At 41.9% G+C, this 11,554-nt stretch overlaps 1 protein-coding gene across 1 annotated transcript; it reads left to right on the plus strand.

Annotated features, from left to right (window-relative positions):
* Positions 1–667: 667 nt before the first annotated feature.
* LOC308172390 (mycolipanoate synthase-like) lies at positions 668–11,221 on the plus strand (the record flags this gene model as incomplete). Its single annotated transcript, XM_080547302.1, has 6 exons — positions 668–725; positions 4,156–4,309; positions 4,481–4,641; positions 4,901–5,107; positions 5,296–5,477; positions 5,651–11,221. The coding sequence occupies 6 exons, from the start codon at positions 668–670 to the stop codon at positions 11,219–11,221; spliced, it is 6,333 nt and encodes a 2,110-aa protein (XP_080403428.1).
* Between the last annotated feature and the right edge of the window lie 333 nt (positions 11,222–11,554).

The following is an 11,554-nucleotide window of genomic DNA, read 5'->3' on the forward strand; positions in this document are numbered from 1 at the left end:
AAACCGTTTTCAGCTGTGCTAACGTAATTGCACAAGGGTTTTCAAGGTTTTTCTAATCATCCATTAGCTTTATAACGCGATTAACAAACACAATGTACCATTAGAACACTGGAGTGATGGTTGCTGGAAATGGGCCTCTATACACCTTATGTAGATATTCCATTAAAAACCAGAAGTTTGCAGCTAAAATAGTCATTTACCACATTGACAATGTATAGAGTGTATTTCTAATTAATTTAATGTTATCTTCATTGAAAAAAACTGTGCTTTTCTTTCAAAAATAAGGAAATTTCTAAGTGACCCGAAACTTTTGAACGGTAGTGTATATATAATAAAATAAACCTGACCTTGGTTTGGAACATTTATTGGTCTTGCATCACTTTCTGTACCACCACTTTCACGTATCAGAAAATCTAATCAATCTAATCCAATCTGCCGGCAAAAAAGTTCAATGTTCAAAGTGAAGTGAAGTGAAGTGACACTTTATTTTATTTATATAGCGCCTTTCGTACACGGATGCAACTCAAAGCGCTCACGGATGCAAGTCAAAGGGGCTATAGACAAGTTTAGCATCCAGCCTGGTACTGTACTTCAATCTACGTTCACTTAAGACTTTTACTTGAAGTGAAGATATTTCAGTGTGCATCTGGTGTGACAAACAGCCAGGATGGAGGATGAGGAGGGAGACATTGCAGTTGTTGGCATTGGCTGCAGTTTTCCTGGAGGTTTGACAGTTTACGTTCTTTGTGATCATGTTTGCTCAAATGATACATTTGTAGTCTGTGTTTTAAATTCTAAAACGTCATTTGAGACACATGTAATGCCAAGAAGACCTACTCTAAAGATGTCTGAGAACAAAAAGGGTTGCATCACTAGAAAATGTGAGGCTGCTCAGTTCATGTTTATTGGTAATGAGCATACATTTTATTGTTATAGAATGTAGCCTATTAACTTAAAAGACAATTACATACAGTATGCATGTTTATGATGCATGAAATGTACAGTTGTAACCCTCTCCTGGGGTACTATTTAATTAAGATATAACAGGATTCTGAGTCTCAGCTGTTGATGGTGACCTGACTCTTCTTGTTTACAATCATATCAGATACGTGTAGAATTGTAATTGTGTGTCCCCATAAACCAAGTAAGCATATAAACCCATATACAAACAAAATACAAAGGACAGCAATTTAGAAGGAATAGCAAAAATATGTTTCTTTTATATATATATATACTGTATATATATTGTGTGCTATACTATGTGTATGGATTTGTTGTATGTGTGCTATGTGTATGTGTTTATATGTAAGTTTGTATGTGTGTGTGTGTGTGTGTGTGTGTGTGTGTGTGTGTGTGTGTGTGTGTGTAACAATCAGGTGGAAACAGGTTGTATCAAAAATAACAATCAGGTTGAAAAAAACACAAACCTTACTTAAACATTCAATGAAAAATACTTTTTAAAAAGTTCAAAGTTCAAGTCCAGAGTTCTAGGTTAGGTCGCTGATACGGTAAATCCCAGTGACTCACCATACCAGGCAGGATGGAGGTGGAGCAGAGGCGGTAGCGACGATGTGATGGTCCTGTTGGGTTGACTCAGTCCTTCTGGCGGCAATGTGGATAACAACCCTCGGAGTTCAGACTTAGGGTACAAATAATAATATAATAATAATAATAATAATAATAATAATAATAATAATAATAATAATAAATAACTTTATTTGTATAGCACTTTACATCAAAGTGCTTTACAATAGGTAAGCAACAGTTTAAAACAATTTAAAACAACTATTTCAATTTAAAAACACACATAATTTCACAGCACAAATACACAGGCTATGACATATAGACAACAGAAAACAGGTGGGTCTTTAACTTAGTTTTGAACACTTTCACTGAGCATGCCTGTCTGATGTCCAATGGAAGACGGTTCCAGAGAGTTGGTGCACGGAAGGAAAACGCACGCTCACTGATTGTCTTTTTCCTGACTCTAGGAACAATCAACAGGGCAGAGCCTTGTGAGCGCAGAGCCCTTGAGGGCACATATGGGTCAAGAAGGTCCTTTAAATAGGAAGGCACAGTGCCATTTATAGCTTTATATGCTAGTAGCAACAACTTGAAGTCTTCTCTAACATGGACAGGGTGCCAATGAAGGGAAGCCAGTACTCGTGAGATATGGTCGTATTTCTTTGACCCAGTCAAAATGCGAGCTGCAGCATTTTGGACCATCTGTATGCCATGGAAACTCTTTTTTGGCAATCCCGATAAAAGGACATTGCAATAATCTAGTCTGGATGTCACAAAAGAATGGATCAGAACCTCAGCATCTTCAAAAGAAAGGATTGATCTAATCCTTCTTCTGAGGTGAAAGAATGCTATTTTTATCACCCCCTTTATGTGGGAATCAAATGTGAGGTTCTGATCAAAAATGACATCGAGATTTTTAACCCTGTCCCTGCACTGGATGACACAATCATCTAAGGTCAAGACAAGACTATCACTTGGATGATTTAGTCTAGCTGGACCGAATTTTATAATTTCAGTCTTGTCTGAATTTAATAGCAGAACGTTTGCTGATAACCAGCCCTTCACAGCAGCCAGACAGGTCTTTAACGTAACTAAATCTGAGACATTTCCTGCTGTTATAGGCATATATAGTTGTAAATCTTCAGCATAACAATGAAAAGCAAGACCAAAAGAACGCAAGATCTGACCCAGTGGTGCCAAGTACAGTGAGAACAACAGAGGGCCCAGAACGGACCCCTGTGGGACTCCATACTTGACTGCCCGGGATGCAGACAATACATTATTGTGTAGAACACATTGGGATCTATTTAACAGGTATGACTCTAGCCACTGGAATACTTGGCCTGAGATGCCAAACAGGTTCCTGAGCCTATCCAGTAATATGTGATGATCTACTGTGTCAAAAGCAGCGCTCAGGTCCAACAATAAAAGAACAGATGTTGAGCCTGAGTCGACCGTCAATAGCAAGTCATTTACCACCTTAGTGAGTGCTGTTTCAGTAGAGTGGTTGGTGCGGAATGCCGACTGTAGTGGCTCAAACAGATTATTAGAAGACAGAAAATCTACACGCTGTTTTGAGACCACTTTGTCAAAAACTTTAGACAAAAAAGCAAAATTTGAGACAGGTCTATAACTTGCCAGTGAGAGTGGATCCAGACCCAGTTTCTTTAATAGGGGTTTAACCACTGCAGATTTAAAACAGGCTGGGAAAATTCCATTTAAGAGAGATAGATTGAGGATAGATAAGACATAGGCTCCTAGAGTTGACCAAAGATCCTTAATAACCCAGTCACTGCTTGCTGACCATCCTATCCGGTAGCTTAAGCAGAACACCCCCGGTTTGATTGTACACTGTACACTCTTATCATAAATGAAAAATAACAAACCGGCTAACCCTGAATTTAAACTGAACCCAAAACCAGAGTTGCTAAAACGTCAACCAATAATCCCAATAATGTGTATACGTCGTCGTTTAAAATTAGATTTGTCCGCATGTTCTCCAAACACAGCCCCTCTGCCACAGGTGTGTGTGTTTACCTGTCATTCATTCATTCACCTGTCACTCCCCCCTGCACTTCCTCAAACTCTCAACATATGACTTCTAAAGTGATCTGATTGGCTTAGAGCACATCACTCAAACAAAACAAGACCAGTTCCACAGTATTTTCTCAAAAATACAAAATAATGAAGTCACTAACAAAAGAAAATACACTCTTTTGATTTCTGTTTACATACACATTTTTTTTCAGATCTCTACACAGTGTACTGGCTGGAATAGAAATGCTTGCCAATAGAATGTTACAGAGAATATATCATTCTATATTGGAAATTAATACCTGAACTCAGTGATTATCACATCTTGCCAACTATGAAACCTGAGCTAACTTGCATTTAAAACCATTAACATCTCTGATCTCTGACCTGCTATAGGGAGGCTTCCTAAACAAGCTGCACATACCTAATTTCTTAGCTGTAAATAGCTATGATTCACAGAAAATATATATTTTGGTTAGAATATTCAGTACATTGGTCTTGGTTTTACGGTTCTATGTTGGCTAACTGTTCATGTAAAAACAGATAATTCAGATTGGTATTCTATGCTGATAAATGCTGAAATTATTGAATTTTCAGGTGAGGGGCTTGACAATTTCTGGGATGTTCTTCTGGAAGGGAAGAACTGCACAGTGCCAATTCCAGATGAGAGGTTCAACAGTGCATACTGGTTTGACGCTGACAACAGCAAACCTGGGAAAACTCACACTATCAAAGCTGCTCTCATGGATGGGTCAGTGGGAAGTTACCTACAATGTCATACTGTGTGGCCATCATTGTTAATATTGATGTTGATGTAAAATAGTGAATATATTGAAAGGATTGTCACTAAGAAATACCATGCTTACCCTATTTGTTGTTATATCAAATAAAAAAAATTCTTCTTATTTATTTTCATTATTAGCTTCAATGAACTGGACCACAGACTGTTTGGTATTACGGAGGCTGAGGCAGACCAGATGGACCCCCAGCAGAAGGTGTTGCTGCATTGCACCTACAGGGCACTAGAGGATTCTGGGATGCCAATGGAGAAGGCCAGCGGCACGAGGACTGGAGTATTCTTGGGTAATTTTACTTATCATTGTTTTCTTTTATGTTTACAAGCAAAACTGTCATGACACTGTATGTATGTTTCACTATTAATCCTCTTTGTAACGTTACGTTTGTCTTATTATGTTGTTAAATTCTTATTTTTATTTCTATTTTTATTTGATTACTATCCTTCTTTTTCTGTATTTCTTTTAATGCTGTATGTAAAGCACTTTGAATTGCCCCTATTGTATGAAATGTGCTACAGATAAACTTGCCTTGCCTTGCCTTACAGGACTGATGAACAGGGACTACGAGTTAACAACAGTTCAGAAAAACCCAGGCTATGTCAACCATTGGACAGGCACTGGTAAAGCCATGAGTATTGCAGCCAACCGCATATCCTACACCTTCAACCTCACCGGGCCCTCACTTGCCATCGACAGTGCCTGTTCCTCATCGCTTGTGGCTCTGCACTTTGCCTGTCAAGCCATAAAACAAGGTGAGACTGCAATATCAATATTGGGTAGAATTGGCATCAGGAAATGGTTGTCTCACAAATCCTATTACATCTTCCTATGTTATTAAAGTATATTCCTGAAATTGCATGCATAAACTGTGCAGGCATATTTCATGCCAAAATGAAATCATGGAATTCAATTATGTGTGCTAACTTGTTCTTTTTATTAGGTGACTGTGAGATGGCTCTTTGTGGGGGTGTGAGTTGTATCATAGAGCCACGAGTCTTTGTTGCTCTCAGCAAAGCAAAGATGGTCTCGCCTGAAGGCACCAGCAAACCTTTCTCCAGCAGAGCAGATGGCTACGGCAGAGGAGAGGGCTGTGGGGTTGTCCTGCTGAAGCCACTGAAACAAGTAAGATCTCAAATGTTAGCAGGCCTTGTATATTATTGATCTATCAGTTGTCAAAGAACATCTAGACATCTGAACATTACATGTAGGCTATATGACAAATTGTCAGTGTAGCCAAAGAGAGCAGCAACTCTCAAAACGACAGGCTACTGAAGTGTTACTTATATATTTTACAGGCCTTGAGAGACCGTGACCATGTATGGGGCACAATAAGTAGAACTGCAGTCAACCAAGATGGCCGCACAGTCACTCCAATCACCAAGCCATCCATGGTCCAACAGGAGGAGCTGCTGCGCAGAACCTATTCCAAGTCTGACATAGCCAATGTCCAGTACATAGAGGCCCATGGGACTGGAACTCCAGTCGGGGATCCAATAGAAGCAGGGAGCATCTCCAAAGTCATTGCCAAAGTTAGACCTCCTGGTTCAGAAACACTCCGCATCGGTTCTGTGAAAGGCAACATCGGACACACAGAGTCTGCAGCTGGAGTGGCAGGGCTAATCAAGGTACTCTTAATGATGAAGCATCAAACTATTGTACCCTCACTGTTCTACTCTGAGGACAGTGCCAGTATAGATGCTAAAGCTCTAAATGTGAAAGTTCCCACTAAATCAGAAAAGTGGAGAAATGAGGGCTTTGTCAAACGGGTTGCAGGAATCAATAACTTTGGTTTTGGAGGAACAAACGCCCACACCATTATTAAAGAGTATGACCAGTCACATGCCAAAACAGCTAGTGTTGATAGGGCATATGAGTACTTTCTCCTTTCAGCAGCTTCTGAAAAATCCCTTACAATGATGGTAGAAGACACTGCTAAACAGATAAATGCAGACAAAACAATGCACCTCCAAAGTCTGGCATATACGTCAGCATGCAGGAGAAGCCACTTAAAACACAAATACAAGAAGGCTTTCTTTACTTCATCTCTTGCTGATCTGCAAAATCAGCTAAAATCTGCTCTGAACAAAAAGATTACACCCTCCAAGTTAGATCAAAGGTTAGTGTTTGCTTTCTGTGGGAATGGAGTGACCTACCAAGGCATGTGCAAGCAGCTTCTGAAACATGAACCTGTGTTCAGAGAGAAGATTAGGGAGATTGAGGTTGTTTTCCAGATGTACCAAAAAATGGGCATCATAGAGAGACTGGAAAATGAGAGTGGCGACTTTTCAAAACCAGATGTTGTCCAGCCCCTCCTCTTTGCCATTCAGGTTGGCATTGCCAGTCTCTTGAAGCACTGGGGCATCAAACCTGATGCTATCATTGGTCACTCTGTTGGAGAGGTTGCAGCCGCCCACTGCTCTGGCCTTCTATCCCTTGAGGACGCAGTGAAGGTGATCTACTTCCGTAGTTCTCTGCAGACTAAGGTCACAGGAGGGAAAATGCTTGTGGTCAGTAACATGGCCGTGTCAGACGTTTTGAAAGTCCTCCCTGTGTATTCTGGGAAGGTTTGCTTGGCTGCCTACAACAGCCCGCAGTCCTGCACCCTCTCGGGTGACGCAGATGCTATTGACAGTCTCCATCAAAGGTTAAGCAGCTCAGGCGAGAGTAAGAATCTGTTCCTCCATGTGCTGGAGGTCCCTGCTGCTTACCACAGCCATATGATGGACCCCATCCTCTCTCAACTAGAGGACAGTATTGGCTCTTTAATGGTGAACGATGTTGAGACAGAATTATTCTCAACAGTGACAGGGAGGGAGGTAGAACACCCTGATTTTACCAGTGGGATGTACTGGGCAAGGAACATTCGTGAGCCAGTTGCATTTGAGCAGGCAGTGAGATCAGCTGCCAAAGAGAAGAAGAATATGGTCTTTGTTGAGATTGGCCCTAGAAGGGCTCTACAAAGGAACATCCTAGAGACTCTAGGAAATGACACCACGGTTCTATCCTCAGTGCTGCCAGATAAAGATCATGAGACAATGCAGACAGTTGTGTCCAAATTGTTTGAGTTGGGGTTTCAGGTAGACTGGGACCAGTTCTACAGAGGGTGTGAGACTTCACCAACATCTTTTCCAAAGTATCAGTTTGATTGTGTGAAGAAAGAAGTCATCTTTGAGGCAGCCCAGAAAGGTACATTGAGCAGTCATCCTGTGCTAGCTCAGACAAGCAATGATGGAAAGACCTTCAGCTGTGACCTGTCCTCAGACTCAGTGTCATACTTGCGTGACCATAAAAACAATGATGTTGCCATCGTCCCCGGTGCCCTTTATGCTGAGTTGGGGTTGGCTGCCTTTATGGCAAGTGCCAAACCAAAAGTTCCACTCAGCACACTGCAACTCAGTGTCAAATTTCAGAGTCCATTTGTCATCACTCCAAATGCTCCTGAGATGAGTGTCAAACTTGACCCAGCTGAAAATGAGACAAAGTTTACGATACGATCCCCAACATCAACGTATGCATCAGGAAACATAACATGCCAGCAAGGGAGGTTGGCTGAGGAAAAGTTAATCTCCTTAGACTCCGTTTACAAGCGATGCACATCAACAATGAGTACTGAGGAATTATATAATTACCTCAGTAAAAGAGGTTTTCAGTATGGTTCTGTTTTCAGAAATGAGGGAGATGTGCATTATGGGGAGGAGTTAATGGAAGCCATTTCTGTTGTCACGGTCCCTGAGGAACTTCTGTCTCAGTTGCATGATTTCTGCATTCACCCTGTAGTGCTAGATTACTTACTGCAACTGACCCCTGTCACTATTATAAATGCATTCATGGCCAGGCCTGGCTTTCCTGTAGAAATTGGCAGTTTGATTGTCCACGAACCCTTGCAGTCGGACATGGTTCTTTACTTGAGAGCTACCAATGTTGTAGCTGACCATTGTGAAGTGTCTGGCTGCTTCACAGACAAAGCAGGTCGGGTCTTGGTTGAGCTAAAGCATGTGATAGTCAAATACCTTGGGAGCCAATCTAGTGTTGTTGAAGAATATTTCTTCCACAATGACTTCAATGTTGTCTCTGATGACTCCCAGTCCACTTATACTCCCAAAGCCTTGGTCTTTGCTGACCAGCTGGGAGTATCCAAAGCCCTACAAAAACATTTGAGCTCCAAATCTAAATACATCTCTCACACACATGCCAAGGATCTCTTGAGCAGTGGATTTAAATCATTGCTGTCCAAATGTAACATCTCAAAACTCTACAAGTTTGAAGAGATCTTATTTTTGTGGAGTTTCGAAAATGTTACCTCCTACAAAACAGAGGACATCCTAGAGAACATGGCAAGCTGCTGTGAGATGTTCCGGCAAATAGTCCTGGAACTAAAGGCCATGAAATTTCTAAATTCAATCAGAGCAATAACCTACCGGTCAGCAGAGACCACAGTGGATCAAATCAGCCCAGGCTTTGTCCTGTCAGGCATGACAAGAGCATGTGCTGCAGAGATGGCAGATCTCTCCTTTCAGCTGATTGATATCAGCTCTGTCTCTGCAGAGGACATCGGGGCACTCTCTCAGGTCCTCACCTCATTCCCCTGCAGAAAACACCCAGAGTTGGTGGTGAAAGATGGGCAGATTTTGAAGCCTTATATAGCGCATACTCACACTGACAGCATTGACAGCTCAAAGGGAAGGAAGGGGACTTCTTTGAAGTCTGAGCAGTTCATCCTTCAAACCGCTGACCCCTACAGAATCACAAGTCTGTCTGCCATTCCCTGTGATATTGAAGAAAAGTACATCCGGGAGAAATCAGTTGAGATTCAACTGAGTAAGATCTGTGTTCATTCCCCAGATTTCTGTCCTGTCAGTGTCTCTGGTCTGAACTTTGGTCAGACAATGTACTGGAACAAGCACACATCTCAGAACCACAAACTTCTGGCTCTTGACTTCAGTGGCATTGTTTCAGCTGTAGGAAAGGATGTAAGCAAACTGAAAGTGGGAGATGAAGTTGTGTCTTGTTATCCCGTAGCTGCCACTTCTATGGTGGTGATTCCAGAGGCAGCATGCTACAATACAAAGAGGATCCCGTATCTGAAAGAGGCACCCTGTGTTTCCTACTATGTACTGGCATGGGAGATCTTGCATCGTGTATTACCCAAAGTCAAACAACAGAGAAGGATGGGTATCATCTCTTCTGTTCCTGACTCGTGCTTGATGAAAGTCTTAACCCAAACTTCAAACAAGACTGGATGGAATACCATTGTTCTGCCACAGTTGAGTGATCAGTTTCAGAATGTGAATAAATGTGATGCCTTTGTCCTTTTGCCACCATTTGACAAATCTCAGCTTGCAAAAGCTTGCAGTGTTTCAGGTGTGGAACACATTGTTGCTGTATGTGAAAACCAATGCCAATCCTCTATCTCACAAAATGTTTTCAGGGGTGGCAATGACAATGTTCGCATTCAGATTGTGCAGATGTCAAGCATATTGGAAAAAGGATCAATTAGAGCAGAGAGGCCACACATTTACAGGTGGCTCAAGTCAATGCGTTTGGACAAGAAGTCTTTAGATTTCGAAACTACCACCTTTCAGAGAGTGACATCCGGAAGCATTGACTTCCTGCCTGTAGAGGAGCCTGAATCTTACTTCAGCTCAAAGACCCTGCCTGTAGTGGTGCTGGGTAATAATGCCGCCAAAGGCACATTGTCAGACATTCCATTGCTGACTAAACGAAACCAGCTTTTCCAAAAGAACTCTGTGTACATTGTCACAGGTGGCCTAACTGGGCTGGGCTTTGAAACAGTGAAGTTCATTGCACAGCGAGGGGGGGGACACATTGTCATTCTTTCCAGAAGTAGCCCCTCACCAGACTTACAGCAGGAGATGAACAACATCAAGAGTCAGTCTGGCTGCACCGTTGTGAGCTTGCAGTGTGATGTTTCAGTCTCAGCACAGGTGGTGAAGACCATTGCTGCAATTGGGGAATGTTTCCCCTCTTGTCCAATCAAAGGCGTGTTCCACAGTGCAGTGGTCCTACATGATGGGCTGATTGAAACCCTTGATAAATCTCTCTATGAGAAAGTCCTGAAACCCAAAGTCAATGGGGCTGTAAATCTGCACCATGCCACAAAGCACTGCGAGCTGGATTACTTTGTGTGCTACTCTTCTATTGCTGCCTTCATCGGCAATGCATCACAAACAAACTATGGTGCAGCCAACTCATTCTTGGATTCATTCTGTCAGTATCGACAAAACATTGGACTTGCAGGGCAGTCCATCAACTGGGGAGCTTTGAATCTTGGTCTCCTGATGAATAAAGACCATTTACAAAGATTTCTGGCAGCCCAGGGCATGATGGTCATGGAGGTCGAAGAAATCCATGAGAGCTTAGAACAATGCCTTCTGCTCAACAGGTCACAGCAGGTTGTTTGCAAGTTTAGCTTAAAAAATCTCAAGCATCATGTCCTCAAACAAAATGCCTCCCTGAAAATGCGTCTAGGTGCACTGGTAGAGGAGGGGCTAAAGGAGACAAAACTGACTGATGCCAGAGACGACCAGACTACTTTGGCCAAATCACCAAATGAATATGTCAGGACAGTGCTCAGGGAGACAGTTGGTGTTGAGAATGATGAGTTGAATGACAGTTCTTCTCTCTCTGCATTAGGCATTGACTCAATGCTAGCCATGACTTTGCAGAATGTCATCTTTCAAGACATGAGTGTGAATATTCCCCTGGTTAAATTGCTGGACCCCAACAGTACACTGGCTACCTTAGTGGCAATGCTGAAAGAGGGTGCAGACCAGAGGTTTGAGCATGCTGATGACTTCGCTTTGGATGAGAACAAAGAAGTAGATGGCTATTTAACAGTATTTTAGAGATTTAGATTCAGTCTAAATGATTAAATTATTGATTGCTCATAATTACAGTTAGCTCAGTATATTTTCATAATAGGGTTGATGTGGATTTAATTGATTCTTAGTAGATTTTGTAGTAATAATAAAAGCACAAAGATTTTAAATCAATTGGCTCAAATGAGGCCTTTTATTAAGCAAAGTTACATGGGCTCAGAGAGAGAAGCCTCCTGTGAGAGGGACACACATGTATAGAAGGCTGAGGTCACTACTCTTGGTTTACCAATCATATGAATCTGCGCAACAAGTTATTGGCACTGTCCACAGGAACAACGAATTGTTAGCTACGCCACTGTT

The sequence above is a fragment of the Nansenia antarctica genome (genome assembly GCF_963989245.1).
Source record: "Nansenia antarctica genome assembly, chromosome: 17".
Classification (NCBI taxonomy): Eukaryota; Metazoa; Chordata; class Actinopteri; order Argentiniformes; family Microstomatidae; genus Nansenia; species Nansenia antarctica.